The 26310-nt window shown below is 45.8% G+C and overlaps 2 protein-coding genes across 6 annotated transcripts in view; one reads left to right on the top strand and one right to left on the bottom strand.

The window, feature by feature from the left end:
* LOC120060129 (protein EFR3 homolog B-like) overlaps positions 1-14009 on the bottom strand; it is a 36491-nt gene extending 22482 nt beyond the window's left edge. For 2 of the 5 annotated variants that reach the window (XM_039009224.1, XM_039009230.1), the window contains exons 1-9: positions 13424-13668; positions 9685-9764; positions 8526-8653; positions 8171-8321; positions 5059-5180; positions 4388-4531; positions 3634-3750; positions 2834-2912; positions 2125-2260 (exon numbers count right to left, since the gene is read on the bottom strand). In XM_039009224.1, coding sequence (XP_038865152.1) covers positions 2125-2260; positions 2834-2912; positions 3634-3750; positions 4388-4531; positions 5059-5180; positions 8171-8321; positions 8526-8653; positions 9685-9764; positions 13424-13430 — 964 coding nt within the window. In that variant the 5' untranslated portion in view covers positions 13431-13668. The other 3 variants (XM_039009226.1, XM_039009229.1, XM_039009225.1) reach the window with 3 other exon arrangements.
* The window catches only part of LOC120059732 (E3 ubiquitin-protein ligase TRIM9-like), a 1105060-nt gene that overhangs the window by 620216 nt on the left and 458534 nt on the right, over positions 1-26310 (top strand). The gene's annotated exons all lie outside the window — the stretch shown is intronic.

Genomic DNA, 26310 nt, shown 5'->3' with positions numbered 1-26310 from the left:
GTTTAGTACGGTACCCTGCGTCACCACTTCATTGCTCCAGACCACCACAAGGGGGAGTTAGAGCACTGATTAGGCTTTTGGGTCCTACTGTGTCACTAACTGACAATGAACGGGCGACATAAACCTAAATAGAAACTGATAATTGTGTACGACTTCAAAATTGATTTTCAATTAACTGAATGATGAGGATGAAGAAGGTGATTGAATTTAGAAATATAGTGTAAGAATTGCTATTCCTCTGTCCTGCACGCTGCACACCTGAAAAATTACACTCATTGTTTTGTTACTACTCATCATTATTACTTACTAAAACTGTTGTTACACAAAGGTTGTTATTCTAAGAGAAACTTAGACTACAATTAGGGTGTGGAATTGTTAGGATTATTTTGTTTTTACTGTAGTACTGTAGCCTACTCCCGACCGGTCACGTTGTACAGTGCCCAATTGGCGCAGCGGTCTAAGACACTGCATGGCAGTTTGTTGATACAGATGCTGGTTCAATACCTGTGCCAGCAGTGACCGGGAGACCCAGCTGCCAAACTAACCCTGATTCAGATGACCATCCTACCCATGCTAGATTACGGAGATGTAATTTATAGATCGGCAGGTAAGGGTGCTCTCGAGCGGCTAGATGTTATTTACCATTCGGCCATCAGATTTGCCACCAATGCTCCTTATAGGACACATCAGTGCACTCTATACTCCTCTGTAAACTGGTCATCTGTGTATACCTGCCACAAGACCCACTGGTTGATGCTTATTTATAAAACCCTCTTAAGCCTCACTCCCCCCTATCTGAGATATCTACTGCAGCCCTCATCCTCCACATATAACACCCGTTCTGCCAGTCACATTCTGTTAAAGGTCCCCAAAGCACACACATCCCAGGGTCACCCCTCTTTTCAGATTGCTGCAGCTAGCGACTGGAACGAGCTGCAAAAAAACACTCAAACTGGACAGTTTTATCTCCATCTCTTCATTCAAAGACTCCATCATGGACACTCTTACTGACAGTTGTGGCTGCTTTGTGTGATGTATTGTTGTCGCTACCTTCTTGCCCTTTGTGCTGTTGTCTGTGCCCAACAATGTTTGTACCATGTTGTGTTCTGCTACCATGTTGTGTTGCTACCATGTTGTGTTGCTACCATGTTGTGTTGCTACCATGTTGTGTTGCTACCATGTTGTGTTGCTACCATGTTGTGTTGCTACCATGTTGTGTTGCTACCATGTTGTGTTGCTACCATGTTGTGTTGCTACCATGTTGTGTTGCTACCATGCTGTGTTGCTACCATGTTGTGTTGCTACCATGTTGTGTTGCTACCATGTTGTGTTGCTACCATGTTGTGTTGCTACCATGTTGTGTTGCTACCATGTTGTGTTGCTACCATGTTGTGTTGCTACCATGTTGTGTTGCTACCATGCTGTGTTGCTACCATGTTGTGTTGCTACCATGTTGTGTTGCTACCATGTTGTGTTGCTACCATGCTGTGTTGCTACCATGTTGTGTTGCTACCATGTTGTGTTGCTACCATGTTGTGTTGCTACCATGTTGTGTTCTGCTACCATGTTGTGCTGCTGCCTTCTGGTAGGCCGTCATGATGAATATGAACTTGTTCTTAACTGACATGTCTATGTAACCGATGTGAAACGGCTAGCTAGTTAGCGGCGGTGCGCGCTAATAGCCTTTCAATCGGTGACGTCACTCGCTCTGAGACCTTGAAGTAGTTGTTCCCCTTTGCTCTGCAAGGGCCGCGGCTTTTGTGGAGCGATGGGTAGCGATGCTTCGAAGGTGGCTGTTGTTGATGTGTGCAGAGGGTCCCTGGTTCGAGCCCAGGTAGGGGCGAGGAGAGGGGCGGAAGCTAAACTGTTACATCTAGTTAAATAAAGGTTAAATAAAACATATCAAATAGAAACCCCACACAGCCTTTGACCTCTTAGATACACATTGTCATTATTGTCGTGACGTTGTAAACCAACCTGACTATACAATCCTCTCAGATCTCAACCAATGGCTATGGGTCAATTTGGGATTGGCTGTTTTAGTATAGTACAGGGTCTCACCTAAAAAATATAATAATAAATAAATATAAATTAAAAAACACACACACACACACACACACTCACCCACAGAGCCACTGGCCTCAATGACAGCAGCCTCAGACAGGACCTCCACTATCCCAGCACGCACTGTGGCTGAATTCTTACTGTTAGCATCTAGATGACCCAGCAGCTGCTGAATAACCAGGTGAGAATGCTGTGACTAGAGCGAGGAGTGGAGAAGAGAGGAGACAGGAGACAGGAGAGGAGACAGGACAGGACAAAAGAGGAGACAGGAGACAGGAGAGGAGAGGAGACAGGAGAGAGGACAAGAGAGGAGATAGGAGACAGGAGAGGAGAGGAGACAGGAGAGGAGAAGAGACAGGAGAGGAGAGAGGACAAGAGAGGAGACAGGAGACAGGAGAGGAGACAGGAGAGGAGAGAGGACAAGAGAGGAGACAGGAGACAAGAGAGGAGACAGGAGACAGGACAAAAGAGGAGACAGGAGAGGAGAAGAGACAGGAGAGGAGAGGAGAGAGGACAAGAGAGGAGACAGGAGACAGGAGAGGAGAGAGGACAAGAGAGGAGACAGGAGACAGGAGAGGAGACAGGAGACAGGACATGAGAGGAGACAGGACAGGACAAGAAAGGAGACAGGAGAGGAGACAGGACAGGAGAGGAGACAGGAGAGAAGAGAAGACAAATGATATTTTAGTAATGTGAAACCATACTAGACATAGCAGCAGATACTGTTGTCGACTGCTAAATGCTGATATGAGGATGTGATGATCCTGACCTGGATAGAATACATGATGATCTTGAAGCAGCGGACAGCAAAGCTCTTCCCCTCCCACAGAGAATGGTTATCCAGGTGCCTATAACACACGCACTTGCTTAGATTCATAAATATTATTTGTGTGTGTGTGTGAGAGAGAGAGAGAGAGATGGCTCTCAAGAGAAGACAGGCTATGTGCTCACTGCCAACAAAATGAGGTGGAAACTGAGCTGCACTTCCTAACCTCCTGCCCAATGTATGACCATATTAGAGAGACATATTTCCCTCAGATTACACAGATCCACAAAGAATTCGAAAACAAATCCAATTTTGATAAACTCCCATATCTACTGGGTGAAATACCACAGTGTTCCTTCACAGCAGCAAGATTTGTGACCTGTTGCCACAAGAAAAGGGCAACCAGTGAAGAACAAACACCATTGTAAATACAACCCATATTTATGCTTATTTATTTCCCCTTGTGTACATTAACCATTTGTACATTGTTACAACACTGTATATATACATAATATGACATTTGTAATGTCTTTATTGTTTTGAAACTTCTGTATGTGTAATGTTTACTGTTAATTTTTATTGTTTATTTCACTTTTGTATATTATCTACCTCACTTGCTTTGGCAATGTTAACACATGTTTCCCATGCCAATAAAGCCCCTTGAATTGAATTGAATTGAATTGAGAGAGAGCGAGAGAGAGAGAGAGAGAGAGAGAGAGAGAGAGAGAAAGAGAGAGAAAGAGAGAGAGAGAGAGAGAGAGTGTGTGTGAGAGTGTGAGTGAGTGTGTGTGTGTGAGACTCACATTAGTACAGGTTTGACAGCGTTCTTAATGTTTCCGTAGGCAGCTCTACCCAGCAGCTCCCTGAAGCATCTCTCAGTCAGCTCAGCTGGACTCTCCTTCTCATCGCCAGGGGAAACACTACATACAGTACACAAGTAGGACCTTCATTTGAACCAGTTTCCTGCCACAGGAAATGTTCATTACTATGTGGATTATAATTAATGGACATTTTTGTAGGGGTTGGTATATTTTTTAGATAGGATAGATCAAGTCTAAAATTTAGTAGAAAGTAGAAATTAGAAGCCTTTTTCTTAAACCTCAAATACACACTTCCTGTGTTAAGTTTCCCAGGTGATCAAATAAAGCAGCCAGGTCACCCGTGATACAAGTCAGTATTCGACGTCCATCCACGTCTGAGGACGTCGGGAGATGACGTGAACACCGGCCACTAGGGGCAACAGTGAGGCACTACGACTGGTTAAGGGTTAAGGTTTGGGATAGGGATTCGAACTTGAAATATTTGGAATCAGAGGCTGATGTTATCTACGTCATCCCTATCCACAGCACCCGCTAAACACAAACCTGTTTGAAGGTAACAGCACTCACTGTTGCCCCTCGTGGCCTGGTTTCCACGTCATCTCCCGACACCCTAAGACGTGGATGGACGTCGAATACTGACTTGTATCACGGGTGACCTGCCTGGTTTAACACACCTGTCACTGTGGCAACACTAAAGCTGCATGCAGAATGATGAGCTGTTTGGCAGGGGACAAACCTGTCTGTAGGGTCCTGGAGGTTGAACAGTAGAGAGGGGACTATCTTGTCCATGTGTTGACGCTCCCATATGTTAGCCTGCAGCTCATCCCTCACTGTCTTCCTTACCACTCCCTGGAGACCACGGATACCTGCCATACGGATCCTGGAGAGGGAGAGAGGGAGAGAGGGGAGAGGGGGGAGAGGGGGAGACAGACAGACAGACAGACAGACAGACAGACAGACAGACAGACAGACAGACAGACAGACAGACAGACAGACAGACAGACAGACAGACAGACAGACAGACAGACAGACAGACAGAGAGAGAGAGAGAAAGGGAGAGAGAGAGACAGAGAGAGAGATAGAAAGGGAGAGAGAGAGTGAGAAAGGGAGAGAGAGAGTGAGACAGAGAGAGACAGAGAGAGATAGAAAGGGAGAGAGAGAGTGAGACAGAGAGAGACAGAGAGAGAGATAGAAAGGGAGAGAGAGAGTGAGACAGAGAGAGACAGAGAGAGATATAGAAAGGGAGAGAGAGAGTGAGACAGACAGAGAGAGTATAAAGGATAGAAATGCATGATACACTTAGTATTGATAGAGCAGTCACACATTAACATTTCTCCCCTAGTCTTTCTCCCCTACACACTTCACCTTAGAGTTGAGGGTAAGAAGAAGCAGTTCTGGGTCACTCACTTGGTGCGTACATCGGGATCTTCGTAGCTGGAGTGACACATCTCGCTGAAACGCGACACAAAGAAGTCGTAACTGCGGTGGTACGACGGAGTGTCCTCCTCGATGTTGGCAAACTTCACAAACTGAGTAGGAAAACGTTGGTTCGTTACAGAGATAAATGTAAATATATGTTTACCTTGTAATTTAAGGATTTGGTTTTGTGTCGACATCAAATTACAATATTTTTAACTGCTGGCATCAAGAAAGAGAAATAAGGTCCTGCTGAACAGTGGATATAGGACAGATATGGGCTGAACAGTGGATATAGGACAGACATAGGCTGAACAGTGGATATAGGACAGACATAGGCTGAACAGTGGGACATAGGACAGATATAGGCTGAACAGTGGATATAGGACAGATATAGGCTGAACAGTGGATATAGGACAGATATTGGCTGAACAGTGGGATATAGGACAGATATAGGCTGAACAGTGGATATAGGACAGATATAGGATGAACAGTGGATATAGGACAGATATAGGCTGAACAGTGGATATAGGACAGATATAGGCTGAACAGTGGATATAGGACAGATATAGGCTGAACGGTGGATATAGGACAGATGTAGGCTGAACAGTGGATATAGGACAGATATAGGCTGAACAGTGGGACATAGGACAGATATAGGCTGAATGGTGGATATAGGACAGATATAGGCTGAACAGTGGGACATAGGACAGATGCAGGCTGAACAGTGGGACATAGGACAGATATAGGCTGAACAGTGGATATAGGACAGATATAGGATGAACAGTGGATATAGGTCAGATATAGGCTGAACAGTGGATATAGGACAGATATAGGATGAACAGTGGGATATAGGACAGACATAGGCTGAACAGTGGGTATAGGACAGATACAGGCTGAACAGTGGGACATAGGACAGATATAGGCTGAACAGTGGATATAGGACAGATATAGGCTGAACAGTGGATATAGGACAGATACAGGCTGAACAGTGGGACATAGGACAGATATAGGATGAACAGTGGATATAGGACAGATATAGGCTGAACAGTGGATATAGGACAGATACAGGCTGAACAGTGGGACATAGGACAGATGCAGGCTGAACAGTGGGACATAGGACAGATATAGGCTGAACAGTGGGACATAGGGCAGATATAGGCTGAACAGTGGGACATAGGGCAGATATAGGCTGAACAGTGGGACATAGGACAGATATAGGATGAACAGTGGATATAGGACAGATGCAGGCTGAACAGTGGGACACAGGGCAGTTGCAGGCTGAAAGCGTATCATGCTGCCTGCCAGTCTGGTCTGTCTGTATAAATAAACCTCTGCCTTCATATTCATCCAATATAGATATGAGCCTGGCCAGCCTGCACACACTAAGAAATCCCTGTAATCGTCAAGGGTGTGTGTGTGTGTGTGTGTGTGTGTGTGTGTGTGTGTGTGTGTGTGTGTGTGTGTGTGTGTGTGTGTGTGTGTGTGTGTGTGTGTGTGTGTGTGTGTGTGGACGTGTTTAACTATTCTTGTGGGGACCAGAAGTCCCTACAAGAATAGTAAACGAACAAAAAGTTGACCAGCTGGGGACATTTTGTTAGTCCCCACAAGGTCAAATGCTATTTCTAGGGGGTTTAGGGTTAAGGTTAGAATTAGTGTTAGGGTTAGAATTAAGTTAAATATTAAGGTTAGGAGCTAGGGTTAGTTGTAGGGTTAGGGTTAGGAGCTAGGCTTAGGTTTAGGGTTAGGATAAAGTTTAGGTTTTTGGGTTAGGGTTAGGGTTAGGGTTAAGGTTAGGATTAGGGTTAGGGTAAGAGTACGGGTTAGGATTAGGGTTAGGTTTAGGGAAAATAGGATTTTGAATGGGACTGAATTGTATGTCCCCACAAGGTTAGCTGTACAAGACTGTGTGTGTGTGTGTGTGTGTGTGTGTGTGTGTGTGTGTGTGTGTGTGTGTGTGTGTGTGTGTGTGTGTGTGTGTGTGTGTGTGTGTGTGTGTGTGTGTGTGTGTGTGTGTGTGTACCAGAAGTCATCACAAGAATGGTAAACTTACTAAAATTCAAAGAAGTGAGGACATTTTGCCAGTCCTCACTTGTAAAAATGCTATGTTAGGCTTAGGGGTTTAGGATTAGAATTAGGTTTAGGGGTTAGGTTTAGGATTAGGTTTAGGATTAGGTTTAGGGGTTAGGTTTAAGATTAGGTTTAGGGGTTAGGTTTAGGATTAGGTTTAGGGGTTAGGTTTAGGATTAGGTTTAGAGGTTAGGTTTAGGATTAGGTTTAGGGGTTAGGTTTAGGATTTGAATTATGTTTAGGGGTTAGGTTTAGGGTAAGAATTAGTGTTAGGGGTTAAGGTTAGGGTTAGGGTAAGGGTTTTGATTAGGTTAACGGTAATTAGAATTTTGATTGGGAATCAATTGTTGGTCCCCAAAAAGTCCTCACAAGTATAGTAATGTGTGTGTGTGTTTGTGTGTGCAAGTGTGTTCATGCATGTGTGTATAATCTTTCATCTATAAGCCTTTATATTGTGTGTGTCTGTGTGTCTGTGTGTGTGTGTGTCTGTGTGTGTGTGTGTGTGTGTGTGTGTGTGTGTGTGTGTGTGTGTGTGTGTGTGTGTGTGTGTGTGTGTGTGTGTGTGTGTGTGTGTGTGTGTGTGTGTGTGTGTGTGTTCGAGGCCCAGCCAGATGTATCTATATTTATACACCCTGCAGGATTCTGAGAGGAAGAATTCTAAGAAAGATGTCGCAACCTTAGATGGTAGAAGTATTCCACACACGCACACACACACACACACACACACACACACACACACACACACACACACACACACACACACACACACACACACACACACACACACACACACACACACACACACACACACACACACACACACACACACAGAGACAAACACATACAGACACACCTCCCTACCCAGCAGTACCGGGTGGTACAGTATGCCTTGATCTATACAGAGTCATGACTTACTGGCCTTTCATCCTGCACTAATACAGTATATGTCTGAATGTGTGTGTGTGTGTGTGTGTGTGTGTGTATATATATGTGTGTATATATGTGTGTGTGTGTGTGTGTGTGTGTGTCTTACTGAGTTGGTTCCTAGTATCTGTAGGTTGGGTTTGTCAGCCTCCAGCAGCTTGCGGACCATAGTGAGGAAACTCTCCACAAACAGGTTGATGCTCTGACAGTGGCACGCCATCAACAGCTGGTCCAATGCCTCCATGGCTATACACACATATCTACCACACACACACACACACACACACACACACACACACACACACACACACACACACACACACACACACACACACACACACACACACACACACACACACACACACACACACACACACACAGTCAGATGTTACATTTACATTATAAACGTGTGTGTGTGTGCGTGCATGCAAGTGTGTGTTGTGTGTGTGTGAGTCTGTGTGTACCCGTATCTGTGTCGGGCCACGTCTCTGGACAGTCTCTCGGAGAGGTAGGCTCCGATACGGTCCAGCTTCTCTGGAGCTGACAGAGCATAGAACGTTAGCTTCTCCATGTTAACCTTCACGAGACCATCCTACAGACAGAGAGAGACAGAGACAGAGACAGAGACAGAGACAGAGACAGAGACAGAGACAGAGACAGAGAGAGACAGAGAGAGACAGAGAGAGAGAGAGAGAGAGAGAGAGAGAGAGAGAGAGAGCGAGAGAGAGAGAGAGAGAGAGAGAGAGAGAGAGAGAGAGAGAGGGATCAAACATTCTTTTTGCGATTAACCAACTAATCTCTGTCCTAATGGAGGCGGAATCCGCCCCCGTGTGTATTTTAACGTGTGTGTGTGTGTGTGTGTGTGTGTGTGTGTGTGTGTGTGTGTGTGTGTGTGTGTGTGTGTGTGTGTGTGTGTGTGTGTGTGTGTGTGTGTGTGTGTGTGTGTGTGTGTAGCATTTGTTGTATGTTCTCTATGTACTTGAAAATGTATCAATTCGGCACATTTGGGCAAACTCCTGGCAGACTGTAATTCTTCACTGGATCAGTCTGAAACTTTGCATACATACTGCTGCCATCTGGTGGCCAAAATCTACATTACACCTAGACTCCTATCTGCAAGTACGGCATTTCTCTTGCATTTCAAAGCTGGATTTTTTTTTTTGGGGGGGGGGGTTGTATTATCTTTAACCATATCTAATGTGTTATATTCTCCTACATTAATTTCACATTTCCACAAACTTCAAAGTATTTCCTTTCAAATGGTATCAATAATATGCATATCCTTGCTTCAGGTCCTGAGCTACAGGCAGTTTGATTTGGGTATGTCATTTTAGGCAAACATTTGAAAAAATAGTACGATCCTTAAGAGGTTTTAAACAAATACATGTTTGTCATTGAACAACCCCATGAATTACATATAGATCTACAGATTTACATATAGAACATATCATATGATCTCTATATACATTACGTATAGATCTATAGAAATACATATAGAACGTATAACAGGATCTCTATATACACTACGTATAGAACTATAGAAATACATATAGAACGTATAACAGGATCTCTATATACACTAGGGTTAGGGTTACATATTATAGTCTCTGTGAGTCCGTGTACCTCTGGGTCCTCTGGGAAGATGTTGTCCACCAGCCTCTTATAGCGAGGTCTCAAAGCCCCACAGCATCCACACACACCTGCTAAACAAACACAGAGACAGCGAGAGAGAGACAGAAAGTGAGAGACAGAGAGTGAGAGACCTGGCTGCCCAGAGAGGACAGGCTGTGCTCACTCTGCTCCAGGGGAGAGGTAGAGACAGAGGTGCATTTCCTACTACACTGTGACAAATACTCAGACCTAAGAGCATATTTCTTTCCCAAAATTATAACTCAATACAAAGAATTTGAAACTATAAAAGATGAAGAAAAAATCAAATATTTATTGGGTGAAAAGCCAAAATGTGCAGTTTTGGCAGCCAAATATGTGTCCTCCTGCCACAACCTGAGGGACAGCCAGTGAAAAATGCAAAGTAATGTTGATAATATTTCCCATTTAGCTTAGTTTTGTTTTGTCTTTCATACCAGGTCATGTGTCTTCTCAGTCATGTTGACACTGGTCTACTACTGTTGCTTTAATTTATTGTTGTTCTGATTAATATTGTTGTTGTAGTTGTTGTTAATGGTAATCCCATGTCCACTACTACTATTATTATTGCTGTTGGTCCCACCATTTATTTATATATAAATATATATATATTTTGTATATATATACACATATATATTTGATTTTTATTTTTCGATATGTATACTTTGACAATGTAAGTAATAATGAACTTGCCATGTCAATAAAGTCAATTGAATTGAATTGAATTGAGTGAGAGACAGAGAGAGAGAGAGCGAGAGGAGAGAGAAAGACAGGCGGGAGAGAGAGAGAGAGAGAGCAAGAGAGAGAGAGAGAGTGTGTTGTGTGTGGGGTGTAGCAGGAACTAATGTTGTGTGTGGGGTGTAGCAGGAACTAATGTTGTTTGTGTGGGGCGTAGCAGGAACTAATGTTGTGTGTGGGGCGTAGCAGGAACTAATGTTGTTTGTGGGGCGTAGCAGGAACTAATGTTGTGTGTGGGGCGTAGCAGGAACTAATGTTGTGTGTGGGGCGTAGCAGGAACTAATGTTGTGTGTGGGGCGTAGCAGGAACTAATGTTGTGTGTGGGGCGTAGCAGGAACTAATGTTGTTTGTGGGGCGTAGCAGGAACTAATGTTGTGTGTGGGGCGTAGCAGGAACTAATGTTGTGTGTGGGGCGTAGCAGGAACTAATGTTGTGTGTGGGGCGTAGCAGGAACTAATGTTGTGTGTGGGGTGTAGCAGGAACTAATGTTGTGTGTGGGGCGTAGCAGGAACTAATGTTGTGTGTGGGGCGTAGCAGGAACTAATGTTGTGTGTGGGGCGTAGCAGGAACTAATGTTGTGTGTGGGGTGTAGCAGGAACTAATGTTGTGTGTGGGGCGTAGCAGGAACTAATGTTGTGTGTGGGGCGTAGCAGGAACTAATGTTGTGTGTGGGGCGTAGCAGGAACTAATGTTGTGTGTGGGGCGTAGCAGGAACTAATGTTGTTTGTGGGGTGTAGCTCTCTCTCTCCCCTCCCTCACTGGTTCGAATCCCCGAGCCAGCAAGGCGGAAAAATCTGCCGTACTGCCCTTGAGCCTCGGCAGTTAATCCTAAACAACAACTACTCCTGGGAGCTGATGATTGTGGACGTTGATCAAGGCCCCTCTCTCGGATTCAGAGGGGTTAAATTCAGAAGACATACACTATATAAACAAAGGTATTTCAGCCACACCTGTTGCTGACATGTAAAATCGAGCAGACAGCCATGCAATCTCCTTTGGAAATATTGGCAGTAGAATGGCCTTAGTGAAGAGCTCAGTGACTTTCAACGTGGCATCGTCATAGAATGCCTCCTTTCCAACAAGTCAGTTCATCAAATTTCTGCCCTGCTAGAGCTGCCCCCGGTCAACTGTAAGTGCTGTTATTGTGAAGTGAAAACGTATTGGAGCAACAACGGCTCTGCCGCGAAGTGGTAGGCCACAAAAGCTCACAGTACAGGACCGCAGAGTGCCAAAGCGCCGCTCTTTAACCGAGTTCCAAACTGCCTCTGGAAGCAACGTCAGCACAAGAACTGTTCGTTGGGAGCTTCATGAAATGGGTTTCCATGGCCGAGCAGCGCACACAAGCCTAAGATCCCCATGCGCAATGCTAAGAATCGGCTGGAGTGGTGTAAAGCTCGCCGTCAATGGACTCTGGAGCAGTGGAAATGCGTTCCCTGGAGTGATGAATCACGCTTCACCATCTGGCAGTCTGACGGACGAATCTGGGTTTTGCAGGTGCCAGGAGAACGCCACCTGCCCAAATGCATAGTGCCAACTGTAAAGTTTGGTGGTGGAGGAATAATGGTCTGGGGCTGTTTTTCATGGTTCGGGCCCCTTAGTTCCAGTGAAGGGAAATCTTAACGCTACAGCATACAATGACATGTTAGACGATTCTGTCTTTCCAACTTTGTGTCAACAGTTTGGGGAAGGCTCTTTCCTGTTTCAGCATGACAATGCCCCTGTGGACAAAGCGAGGTCGGTGTGCAAGAATTCAACTGGCCTGCATAGAACTCTGACCTCAACCCCATCAAACACATTTGGGATGAATTGGAACGCCAACTGTGAGCCAGGCCTAATCGCCCAACATCAGTGCCCAACCTCACTAATGCTCTTGTGGCTGAATGGAAACAAGTCCCCCACAGCAATGTTCCAACATCTAGTGGAAAGCCTTCCCAGAAGAGTGGAGGTGGGGGAACCTACTCCATATTAATGCCCATGATTTTGGAATGAGATGTTCGACGAGCAGGTGTCCACATACTTTTGGTCATGTAGTGTACTTCGGTTGAATGCATTCAGTTGTGCAATTGAGTAGGCACTCTTTCTCTCCCTCTCTCCCTCTCCCTCTCTTTCTCTCCCTCTCTCTCTCCCCCTCTCTTGTATTGTAGAATGTAGGGAGAAGCCAGGTGTCAGGATTATAGTGAGACAGACAGAGAACAGAGAAGCAGAGCTCAGTAATATCTGATTTTTACAACCCTTCGTTCTGACTGACTGCAATACTGCTCAGTAATCCTTCCACACCGTAGGGTTTAAGGCTCGTTTCCAGACTGCATGCTCTCTGTGCTGTATGTCAACACAACGGCTTGTCAATCATTCTCTCCTCCAATGAGACGGGACTCCAGACTGATAATACAAACGATCCAGCAGACCGACCAATCACAAATCGATCGGTCAGTGGCTTCATTTAACTTCCCTGTGGCTAGCACAGGCTGCCTGTGTGTGTGTGTGTGTGTGTGTGTGTGTGTGTGTGTGTGTGTGTGTGTGTGTGTGTGTGTGTGTGTGTGTGTGTGTGTGTGTGTGTGTGTGTGTGTGTGTGTGTGTGTGTGTGTGTGTGTGTGTGTGTGTGTTACGATGAAGGGTAACAAAACAAAGCATAGACTTAACCAAACACAGCTACCTGTGATAACATGTCTCCCGTTTTGTTTAAACATCTGCTCTGTGTGTGTGTGTACAGTAGTTAGCTTCAGTGAGACGTACAATAGCTAATCCATTCACACACAATCTGTTGCTTCAGCATCACGTTCCCATGACAGTGAAAGAAAGCCCAGAGCGCGCACACACACACACACACACACACACACACACACACACACAATGCAAACGCACACAGACAAAAACACCTGCTGTTGACACCAGCGAGACAGACTCCAACTCCTACAACAGAGTAGAGCAAAGAGGAAACAAAGCTCTACACACACGCACACACAAACACCATCCTTACCGTACATGGATGAATGATTTGATGAGGTCCCCACCCCCTGCTTTTCACACCGAGAGAGACGCTACGGTTCACACTCACTCGCTCGCTCGCTGCCTCGCTACCTCGCTGCCTCGCTCACACACTGTGCATGTGACCAGGCTCCTATGACCTTGGCTGCAGAAGCACTGAGCTTGAGAACAATGCCTGTGCACACACACACACACTGGTACACACACACTGGTACACACACACCCTCAGAGAGCCAGACATACCCCGTACTCTGTGATGTTAATCCTCGCAGCACAGAACACACGCCCCACTCTTCATTCATGCATGCGCAGTTACAGAGGTAGCAGAGACAGAGACTGTGCTGGAGTGAGCAGGCGCGTTAGAGAGAGAGAGAGAGAGAGAGAGAGAGAGAGAGAGAGACCGTGCTGGAGTGAGCAGGCTCGTCAGAGAGAGAGAGAGACCGTGCTGGAGTGAGCAGGCTCGTCAGAGAGAGAGAGAGAGAGAGAGAGAGAGAGAGGCCGTGCTGGAGTGAGCAGGCGCATTAAAGCGAAAGAGAAAAGCATATGTCTCCCATGCCAATAAAGCCCTTTGAATTGAATTGAAGTGAGAGAGAGAGAGTGACACAGGAAGAGAGAACGTGACAGAAAAAGCCAGAAAGAAAATCAATTCCTCCCAGTCCTCCCTCCCCCAGTCCTCCCTGCCCCAGTCCTCCCTGCCCTAGTCCTCCCTCCCCCAGTCCTCCCTCCCCCAGTCCTCCCTCCCCCTGCCCCTGTCCTCAGAACTGAGTATTACACTGATTAATAAATGTTCTAATCCACAAATAGCACAAAATCAAATCAAATGGTCACATTTACATGTTTAGCTGATGTTATTGTGGGTGTAGCAAAATGCTTGCGTTTCAAGCTCCAACAGTGCAGCCATATCTAACAAGTAATATCTAACAATTTCACAACATTACACACAGTATACACACATCTAAAGTAAATGAATGGAACTAAGAATATAGAAATATTTGGATGAGCAATGTCGGAGGGGAAAATACTAAAATACAGTAGAGTAAAATACAGTATAAACATATGAGATGAGTAATGCAAAATATGTAAACATTATTAAAGTGACTAGTGTTCCATTATTAAAGTGGCCAGTGATTCCAAGTCCATGTATATAGGGCAGCAGCCTCTAATGTGCTAATGATGGCTATTTAACAGTCTGATGGCCTTGAGATAGAAGCTGTTTTTCAGTCTCTCGGTCCCAGCTTTGATGCACCTGTACTGACCTCGCCTTCTGGATGATAGTTGGGAGAACAGGCAGTGACTCGGGTGGTTGTTGTCCTTGATGATCTTTTTGGCCTTCCTGTGACATCGGGTGGTGTAAGTGTCCTGGAGGGCTGGTAGTTTGCCCCCGGTGAGAGCCCTGCGGTTGCGGGCGGTGCAGTTGCCGTACCAGACGGTGTTACAGCCCGATAGGACGCTCTCAATTTTGCATCTGTAAAAGTTTGTGAGGGCTTTAGGTGCCAAGCCAAATTTTTTCAGCCTCCTGAGGTTGAACAGGGGATGTTGCGCCTTCTCCACCACACCGGTGGACCATTTCAGTTTGTCAGTGATGTGTACGCCGAGAAAATGGAAGCTTTCCACCTTCTCCACTGCAGTCCCGTCGATGTGGATGGGGGAGTCCACGATCAGCTCCTTTGTTTTGTCGACGTTGAGTGATAGGTTGTTTTCCTGGCACCCACTCCCAGGGCCCTCACCTCCTCCCTGCAGGCCGTCTCGTCATCGTTGGTAATCAGGCCTACTACTGTTGTGTCATCTGCAAAAATTATTATTATTATTATTATTTATTTTTTTATTTTATCCCATTTTTCTCCCCAATTTTCGTGGTATCCAATCGCTAGTAATTACTATCTTGTCTCATCGCTACAACTCCCGTATGGGCTCGGGAGAGACGAAGGTCGAAAGCCATGCGTCCTCCGAAGCACAACCCAACCAAGCCGCACTGCTTCTTAACACAGCGCGCCTCCAACCCGGAAGCCAGCCGCACCAATGTGTCGGAGGAAACACCGTGTACCTGGCCCCCTTGGTTAGCGCGCACTGCGCCCGGCCCGCCACAGGAGTCGCTGGAGCGCGATGAAACAAGGATATCCCTACCGGCCAAACCCTCCCTAACCCGGATGACGCTATGCCAATTGTGCGTCGCCCCACGGACCTCCCGGTCGCGGCCGGCTGCGACAGAGCCTGGGCGCGAACCCAGGCTCTGGGTTGCATCCTCATCCACAACTTCACAGTATCCTCATCCACAGCGTCACAGTGTCCTCATCCACAGCGTCACAGTATCCTCAGCCACAGCGTCACAGTGTCCTCATCCACAGCGTCACAGTATCCTCATCCACAAATGCACAGTATCCTCATCCACAGCATCCTCATCCACAGCGTCACAGTATCCTCATCCACAGCATCACAGTATCCTCATCCACAAATGCACAGTATCCTCATCCACAGCATCCTCATCCACAGCATCACAGTATCCTCATCCACAGCATCACAGTATCCTCATCCACAGCATCACAGCATCCTCATCCACAGCATCATGATATCCTCATCCACAGCATCACATCATCCTCATCCACAGCATCACAGCATCCTCATCCACAGCATCACAGTATCCTCATCCACAGCATCACAGCATCCTCATCCACCGCATCATGATATCCTCATCCACAGCATCACATCATCCTCATCCACAGCATCACAGCATCCTCATCCACAGCATCACAGTATCCTCATCCACAGCATCCTCATCCACAGTATCCTCATCCACAGCATCCTCATCCACAGCATCCTCATCCACAGTACCCTCATCCACAGTATCCTCATCCACAGTATCCTCATCCACAGTATCCTCATCCACAGCATCCTCATCCACAGTATCCTCATCCACAGCATCCTCATCCACAGTATCCTCATCCACAGCATCCTCATCCACAGTATCCTCATCCACAGTATCACAGTATCCTCATCCACAGCATCACAGTATCCTCATCCACAGCATCACAGTATCCATATCCACAGCATCATGATATCCTCATCCACAGCATCACATCATCCTCATCCACAGCATCACAGTATCCTCATCCACAGCATCACATCATCCTCATCCACAGCATCACATTATCCTTCTCAACAGCATCACATTATCCTCATCCACAGCATCCTCATCCACAGTATCCTCATCCACAGTATCCTCATCCACAGTATCCTCATCCACAGCATCCTCATCCACAGCATCCTCATCCACAGTATCCTCATCCACAGTATCCTCATCCACAGTATCCTCATCCACAGTATCCTCATCCACAGCATCCTCATCCACAGCATCCTCATCCACAGCATCCTCATCCACAGTATCCTCATCCACAGTATCCTCATCCACAGTATCCTCATCCACAGTATCCTCATCCACAGCATCACAGTATCCTCATCCACAGCATCCTCATCCACAGTATCCTCATCCACAGTACCCTCATCCACAGTATCCTCATCCACAGTATCCTCATCCACAGTATCCTCATCCACAGTATCCTCATCCACAGTATCCTCATCCACAGTATCCTCATCCACAGCCTTTTCCAGACCGGCTCTAAAGGGATGATCTACCAGTTGTGTTTCAGACACACCTACTGTACTGTATTCCTTTAAAAGATCGCCAAGGCTTCCATGTTGTTGTGTAACATTAGGCCAATTTCAGCCAGTTGTGCCAGCCTCAGAGCAGTGTGGGAGTTGTTGGCTGCATTCCCAAAGGACTCTGGTCTAAAGATCCCTTCCATGTGAAGCAGCTCAGTCAGAGATAATCTGTTTCAACTCACAGGACAGCACTTTAACACAGAAACAGCTAGACATCCTGACAGTCCAAATACAGCAACAACTAGACACACTAACAGTCCAAATACAGCAACAACTAGACACACTAACAGTCCAAATACAGCAACTACTAGACACACTAACAGTCCAAATACAGCAACAACTAGACACACTAACAGTCCAAATACAGCAACAACTAGACACACTAACAGTCCAAATACAGCAACAACTAGACACACTAACAGTCCAAATACAGCAACAACTAGACACACTAACAGTCCAAATACAGCAACAACTAGACACACTAACAGTCCAAATACAGCAACAACTAGACACACTAACAGTCCAAATACAGCAACAACTAGACACACTAACAGTCCAAATACAGCAACAACTAGACACACTAACAGTCCAAATACAGCAACAACTAGACACACTAACAGTCCAAATACAGCAACAACTAGACACACTAACAGTCCAAATACAGCAACAACTAGACACACTAACAGTCCAAATACAGCAACAACTAAACACACTAACAGTCCAAATACAGCAACAACTAAACACACTAACAGTCCAAATACAGCAACAACTAAACACACTAACAGTCCAAATACAGCAACAACTAAACACACTAACAGTCCAAATACAGCAACAACTAAACACACTAACAGTCCAAATACAGCAACAACTAGACACACTAACAGTCCAAATACAGCAACAACTAGACACACTAACAGTCCAAATACAGTAACAACTAGACATCCTAACAGTCCAAATACAGCAACAACTAGACACACTAACAGTCCAAATACAGCAACAACTAGACACACTAACAGTCCAAATACAGCAACAACTCACAAAGACATACTATTGAAATGAGGGTGAAATTGTAGGAGTATATGATGAAGACCTACCAGCCTCTCTCTCTACTTCCCTTTTCTCTTTGCATATCTCATATGACACCCAACAGTGGTCTATTATAGGGGTAATTAAGCTGTCAATTAAGACAGAGATTCTCTCTTTTTATCCAGGTCACGTTCCAACAGGGTCAAGGGGTCACGGGGGTCAATGTGTAATGATGCTAAACACGTTTATGTGACAAATAACATTTGATTTGGATTTTTGAGATTAGGTTAAAGGTCAGAAGGTGCCTACCTGAGACAGCCCATTGGGCACAAACAGGTTGAGTCAATGTTGTTTCCACTTCATTTCAACATCGACAACAACAAAAATCTATGTGATGATGTTAAATCAAGGTGGAATACTGATTGGATTTGCAAAAAAAGTAATCAACATAAAGGAGTTTTCGACCAATCAACTTTTACCCTTAATCCATTGAAATGGTTCAATTGTTTGGTTGATTTCACATTGAATTACTGTAGTTGACAACTCAATCAAATGTAAATCAAAACTAGATGCTGTAATGATGTCTGAGGGGTCAGAGGGCACCTACCTGAGACAGGGAGATGGTCCAGTGGAAGCTGAGGGGTCAGAGGGCACCTACCTGAGACAGGGAGATGGTCCAGTGGAAGCTGAGGGGTCAGAGGGCACCTACCTGAGACAGGGAGATGGTCCAGTGGAAGCTGAGGGGTCAGAGGGCACCTACCTGAGACAGGGAAATGGTCCAGTGGAAGCTGAGGGGTCAGAGGGCACCTACCTGAGACAGGGAGATGGTCCAGTGGAAGCTGAGGGGTCAGAGGGCACCTACCTGAGACAGGGAGATGGTCCAGTGGAAGTTGAGGGTCAGAGGGCACCTACCTGAGACAGGGAGATGGTCCAGTGGAAGTTGAGGGGTCAGAAGGCACCTACCTGAGACAGGGAGATGGTCCAGTGGAAGTTGAGGGGTCAGAGGGCACCTACCTGAGACAGGGAGATGGTCCAGTGGAAACTGAGGGGTCAGAGGGTACCGACCTGAGACAGGGAGATGGCCCAGTGGAAGTTGAGGGGTCAAATGGTACCGACCTGAGACAGGGAGATGGTCCAGTGGAAGTTGAGGGGTCAGAGGGCACCTACCTGAGACAGGGAGATGGTACAGTGGAAGCTGAGGGGTCAGAGGGCACTTACCTGAGACCGGGAGATGGTCCAGTATAGAGGTGCAGTCCAGCAGCAGCCTCCGAGGCCCCTGGCAGAGGCCAGACAGAATGGGCAGATGGGGCATGGGCACACCATGCAGCCTGGGAAGAGACGGGAGGCGGAGGAGACGACGAGGGAAGCGAGGGAGGCTGGGGAGGGTCAGGGGCATCTTGTCCTGAGGAATTGCTGGTCTCCCGGCGCTCCCTGGGGTTAAAGGTCAAAGGGCTCAGGAAGTGACAAGCAGACCAGAGGTCACCAAGCCAGCGAAAGAGGAAGGGAGGAGAGGATGAAGAATGGAGGAGAGGATGGGGTGTCTGAAAAATGCAGGGTTAGAGAGAGAAAGAATGAGTGCTCTATAGCAGCCTGGTGTTGTTGGAGGACTGAGTTTCGCCTTGGCTACTTTCACTCCTCTCACCAAACTGACATGCCTCCCTCCCTCCCTCTGTTTTCACACTTCCTCACACCTCCCACCCTCCTTCCCTCCCTCCTTCCCTCTGTTTTCACACTTCCTCACACCTCCCACCCTCCTTCCCTCCCTCCTTCCCTCTGTTTTCACACTTTCTCACACCTTGCTCCATCTTTTCACTCACTTAGCTGGTTAGCCTCTCTCTCGCTCTCTCTCAATTAAATTTCAATTTAAGGGGCTTTATTGGCATGGGAAACATACAGTATGTTAACATTGTCAAGGCAAGTTAAATAGATAATAAACAAAAGTGAAATAAACAATAAAAAATTTACATTCAACAGACTCACAAAAGTTCCAAAAGAAAAAAGATATTTCAAATGTCACATTATGTCTATATACAGTGTCGTAATGATGTGCAAATAGTTAAAGTACAAAAGGGAAAATAAATGAACATAAATATAGGTTGTATTTACAATGCTGTTTGTTCTTCACTGGTTGCCCTTTTCTTGTGGCAACACATCTTGCTGCTGTGATGGCACACTGTGGTATTTCACCCAATAGATACGGGAGTTTATCAAAATTGGATTTGCTTTCGAATTCTTGGGTCTGTGTAATCTGAGGGAAATATGTGTCTCTAATATGGTCATACATTTGGCAGGAGATTAGGAAGTGCAGCTCAGTTTCCACTCTCTCTCTCTCAAACGTCACCAACACTCAATCCTCTCATCACCAGAGAGCAAAGTACAGAATAGATCCACTTTTGTTTGAACAACCCTGTCTCCCTGGTAGTCCATACTGTAGGTCTATTCCCTGGTAGTCCATAACTGTAGCCCTATTCCCTGGTAGTCCATACTGTAGCCCTATTCCCTGGTAGTCCATACTGTAGCCCTATTCCCTGGTAGTCCATAACTGTAGCCCTTTTCCCTGGTAGGCCATACTGTAGCCCTATTCCCTGGTAGGCCATACTGTAGCCCTATTCCCTGGTAGTCCATAACTGTAGCCCTATTCCCTGGTAGTCCATACTGTAGCCCTATTCCCTGGTAGTCCATACTGTAGCCCTATTCCCTGGTAGTCCATACTGTAGCCCTTTTCCCTGGTAGGCCATACTGTAGCCCTATTTCCTGGTAGTCCATACTGTAGCCCTATTCCCTGGTAGTCCATACTGTAGCCCTATTCCCTGGTAGCCCTATTCCCTGGTAGCCCATACTGTAGCCCTATTCCCTGGTAGCCCTATTCCCTGGTAGCCCATACTGTAGCCCTATTCCCTGGTAGCCCATACTGTAGCCCTATTCCCTGGTAGCCCATACTGTAGGTCGTTTACCTGGTAGCCCTATTCCCTGGTAGCCCTATTCCCTGGTAGCCCTATTCCCTGGTAGCCCATACTGTAGGTCGTTTACCTGGTAGCCCTATTCCCTGGTAGCCCTATTCCCTGGTAGCCCATACTGTAGGTCGTTTACATGGTAGCCCTATTCCCTTGTAGCCCTATTCCCTGGTAGCCCTATTCCCTGGTAGCCCTATTCCCTGGTAGCCCATACTGTAGGTCGTTTACATGGTAGCCCTATTCCCTTGTAGCCCTATTCCCTGGTCGACATATTACTAGATTCCCAGATCTGCTGCTGTATAGCCAACTCAACATAGCATAACAACCAACGACCATAGGAGTTAGCTATACAGCACAAACAGATATGGGACTGATATTGGACTCTCGCCATGAACGTGTGTCACAGGTGTGACGAATGCCCTTAATTACTGCGCATGCTTTTGTCTTAATTGAGTGTTCCTAATTGATTGATTGATGGAGCAATGTGATTGGCTCCCAATGTGATTGGCTCAGTTTATAACCCTTGTTTCCATTGTTTGAGGTGCAGCTGCCCAGGGTTGCTGCTTGGCCAAGAGATGAAGATAAAGATGGTGATGAAGATAAAGATAAAGATGGTGATGAAGATAAAGATGGTGATGAAGATAAAGATAAAGATGGTGATGAAGATAAAGATAAAGATGGTGATGAAGATAAAGATGGTGATGAAGATAAAGATGGTGATGAAGATAAAGATGGTGATGAAGATGATGGTGACGAAGATGATGATGAAGAAGGTGGTGGTGGTGGTGGTGGTGATGATGATGATGATGACGATGATGAAATATAAATGTTTTCCCTGCACTGAAAGAAGCTGTATATCCAAAAGGTAGAAGTGTTCTTTGGAGCTCCTCTGCTCTTGGTGTAAACCCATAGTGGTGTGGTTGGATGTCTGCTACTGGTACTGAGTTTAGTCTGGGCCAGGGTGTAACATGTGTAGCTACAGGGACAATAGTATGACAAGAGCTGACTAAAATCAATAAGTAGTGCACTCTGTTTTATGTGTCCCTAAGGGTACCCTATTCCCTACAGAGTGCACTATTTTAGACCATCCCACTATATAGGGTACCATTTGGGACACAGACCTCAATGTGAACACTTTGTCATGTCACACAACATAATAGCAAGCTCTATTCAAATCAATCCAGGGCTAGAGGATAGGCCTTGCTAGTCTCTTTGGCATGGTTAGTAGCCTATTGTGGATAGAACTTGCTAGTCGCTTTGTCAGGGCTAGAAGCCTACAGAGGATAGGCCTTGCTAGTCTCTTTGTCAGGGCTAGAAGCCTACAGAGGATAGGCCTTGCTAGTCTCTTTGGCAGGGCTAGTAGCCTACAGAGGATAGGCCTTGCGAGTCTCTTTGTCAGGTCTAGTATCCAACAGAGGATAGATAGGCCTTGCTAGTCTCTTTGGCAGGGTTAGTAGCCTACAGAGGGTAGGCCTTGCTAGTCTCTTTGTCAGGTCTAGTAGCCTACAGAGGATAGGCCTTGCTAGTCTCTTTGGCAGGGCTAGAAGCCTACAGAGGATAGGCCTTGCTAGTCTCTTTGGCAGGGCTAGTAGCCTACAGAGGATAGGCCTTACGAGTCTCTTTGGCAGGACTAGTATCCAACAGAGGATAGGCCTTGCTAGTCTCTTTGGCAGGGTTAGTAGCCTACAGAGGATAGGCCTTGCAAGTCTCTTTGTCAGGGCTAGTAGCCTACAGAGGATAGGCCTTGCTAGTCTCTTTGGCAGGGCTAGTAGCCTACTGTGGATAGAACTTGCTAGTCGCTTTGTCAGGGCTAGAAGCCTACAGAGGATAGGCCTTGCTAGTCTCTTTGTCAGGGCTAGAAGCCTACAGAGGATAGGCCTTGCTAGTCTCTTTGGCAGGGCTAGTAGCCTACAGAGGATAGGCCTTGCGAGTCTCTTTGTCAGGTCTAGTATCCAACAGAGGATAGGCCTTGCTAGTCTCTTTGGCAGGGTTAGTAGCCTACAGAGGATAGGCCTTGCTAGTCTCTTTGTCAGGTCTAGTAGCCTACAGAGGATAGGCCTTGCTAGTCTCTTTGGCAGGGCTAGAAGCCTACAGAGGATAGGCCTTGCTAGTCTCTTTGGCAGGGCTAGTAGCCTACAGAGGATAGGCCTTGCGAGTCTCTTTGGCAGGGTTAGTAGCCTACAGAGGATAGGCCTTGCTAGTCTCTTTGTCAGGTCTAGTAGCCTACAGAGGATAGGCCTTGCTAGTCTCTTTGGCAGGGCTAGTAGCCTACTGTGGATAGAACTTGCTAGCCTCTTTGTCAGGGCTAGTAGCCTACAGAGGATAGGCCTTGCTAGTCTCTTTGGCAGGGCTAGTAGCCTACAGAGGATAGGCCTTGCTAGTATCTTTGTCAGGGCTAGTAGCCTACAGAGGATAGGCCTTGCTAGTCTCTTTGGCAGGACTAGTGTCCAACAGAGGATAGGCCTTGCTAGTATCTTTGTCAGGGCTAGTATCCAACAGAGGATAGGCCTTGCTAGTCTCTTTGGCAGGGCTAGTAGCCTACTGTGGATAGGATTTTGACTGGCTGCCTGCCTGTCTGTCTCGTCCCGACTCTCAACACGTTCATTAGTATTGAAACAAAGTTGCAGATGTCGGAGAGACAGACAAAGATTTATACAAATCTCCGCTGTTGAAAACTAAATGCTAATCTAAAAGAAAGGTGAGAATGTCAAGATGCTTTTTATAGTGGAGATCAAGTTTATAAATTGCCTGGCTGGGCTGATGCGACAGTGGATTGCACAGTGAGATGGAACAGAGTAAATAGGCATTTTAACATCTAAGTCTAAGCCGGTGGTGACTTGTGGAATAGGCACTAGTTGTAACTCATTTTGAAGTGTCCGATCCCAGACATTCTGAGGAAGAAGATAATAGCAATGTGAATAAAACTACAGAGGAAAATATTAATCCATTAAAGTTTCTCTATAGAATACTGTTTATAAACAACAGGTTCCTTATCAATTTGTCTTTATCATCTGCTAGATAAACCTCTTTCCTTTTGCCATTGAAAACCCAGCTGAGCCAGCCTATACCGAAACGAATGCCAACTCATGCCTCCCACAAACCAAATGCCCACCTAGTATTTAAGATGATCACGTGGCAAACGGTAACACTTGGTAGTTCCAAATGTTGATATGCATGTTCATTAATATAAGATGACAATGCAACACCACACATGTCAAAACAAATCAAACTGCGCCCAAATACAACAAGTGTAGACTTAACCGTGAAATGCTTACTTTACAAGCCGTGCAGTGCAGTTAAAGAAGAAGAAAATATTTACCAAGTAGACTAAAATAAAAAAGTACCACAATAAGAATAACAATAACGAGGTGATATCCAGGTGGCACCGGTACCGTGGAACCTAGGTTTAATTCTAGGCTAAAGTTGTATGAGACCAAGGCCTAGGCCTATGCATGAACCAAATAGGTAAGTATAAGCATTAGGATAGATGCAGTGTCCTCTGGGTAAATATCCATTGTTGTGGTGCTATGCCAAATTTAAATAACTTAGGCCTAATTTCACCGCAAATGTTTTGATTACTCAGAATACCACATGTAAAACAGTAGGCTTAAAGTACCTGACGCATGGTTAATAGATCCTTACATTTTCTTTCTAAAGCCCATCACACGTTCCCTATCTTTCCATAATCCACATCAAATTGAATTAAAATGTATTAAGTGTAACCTGAAACTGCCTGTCCTATGCAGATGATTTGTCCAGTAATGGAATCATGACACAGAAAAACACAATAAAATACTGATTCAACCTACTGCTAAAGTTACTCTGTCCGCCTGATCTCTTTTTTTTTTTTGGAAGAGGCTGCCAAACAACCTATGGGAACTTCCCCTTTACGCTATGTGATTGAGATGCTTAATATATCGTTGACAATTTTTTGGGGCCTTTCTCTGACACCGCCTAGTATATAGGTCCTGGATGGCAGGACACTTGGCCCCAGTGATGTACTGGGCTGTACGCACTACCCTCTAGCACCTTAGGGTCGGACGCTGAGCAGTTGCCATACCAGGTGGTGATGCAACTAGTCAGGATGGTCTCGATGGTGCAGCTGTAGAACTTTTTGAGGATCTGGGGATCCATGCCAAATCTTTTCAGTCTCCTTATGGGGAAAAGGCATTGTTGTGCCCCCTTCACAACTTTCTTGGTGTGTTGGGACCATGATAGTTTGTTGGTGATATGTATTTGTATTTATTACGGATCCCTATTAGCTGCTGCCAATACAGCAGCTACTCTTCCTGGCGTCCAGCTAAATGAATGCAGTCTATACAATTTACAAAACATTACAATACATTCACAGATTTCACATCACAGGCCCCTACTCCACCACTACCACATATCTACAGTACTAAATCCATGTGTATGTGTGTGTGTGTGTATAGTGCGTATGTGGACACCAAGGAACTACCAGCACACAGAAAATAACCAAGATTTGCCTTCGAAAAACGTATTTTTCAGTTGCGCGTTCTACCCTTCGGCCTTTCGCTCGATCCTCGCACTTTAACAAAGTGCATAAGCGCAGCGCTAGCCCCCCATCGCCAAAGAGGAGTCATGGTCCTGAATTACTTAGACGATTGGCTAATATGTGCAGGGACACAAAGCCAAGTTTTGGCACACACATCCATGGTCTCACATCACCTCTCTGAGTTGGGACTAACAATGAACTTGGAAAATAGTTTTCTGGTCCCCATTCAGTGTGTGCACTTCCTGGGCTTGACACTGGACACTCAAATCATGCGAGCAACACTCTCTCCATATCATTGACAAATTGTCTTTCAACATTTAAAACTGAGAAAACAGGTGACCGTGCTAGAGAGTCAGAGGCTCCTTGGCCTTCTAGCTGCTAAGGTCCATGTTGCACAGCCAATCCAGCAATGCTACAACAGACCCAATCTATGTCCCAGAAGGGACAAACACAAAAAGCTGACAATTTCAATGAGTTGCTGGTTGAGCAATACAATGAAGGTGTCTAGCACTTCAAACTCCCAGTGGAGTTCTCTTAGATGCAGTTCAGATGACTTTGACCACAGACACCTCCCTACAGGGATGTGGAACAGTATTGAACCAGTCAGGGGTCAATGGTGTATGGTCAGCACCATTGACAATAGCTCACATCAACGTACTGGAGCTTAAGGCGGTTCACATTGCACTCCGGCACTTCCTCACAGTACTTAGAGGACAACATGTACAT

The sequence above is a fragment of the Salvelinus namaycush genome, chromosome 15 (assembly GCF_016432855.1).
Source record: "Salvelinus namaycush isolate Seneca chromosome 15, SaNama_1.0, whole genome shotgun sequence".
Lineage (NCBI taxonomy): Eukaryota > Metazoa > Chordata > Actinopteri > Salmoniformes > Salmonidae > Salvelinus > Salvelinus namaycush.
The sequence above is the reverse complement of the archived record's forward strand: the minus strand, read 5'-3'. Positions and strand labels throughout refer to the sequence as shown.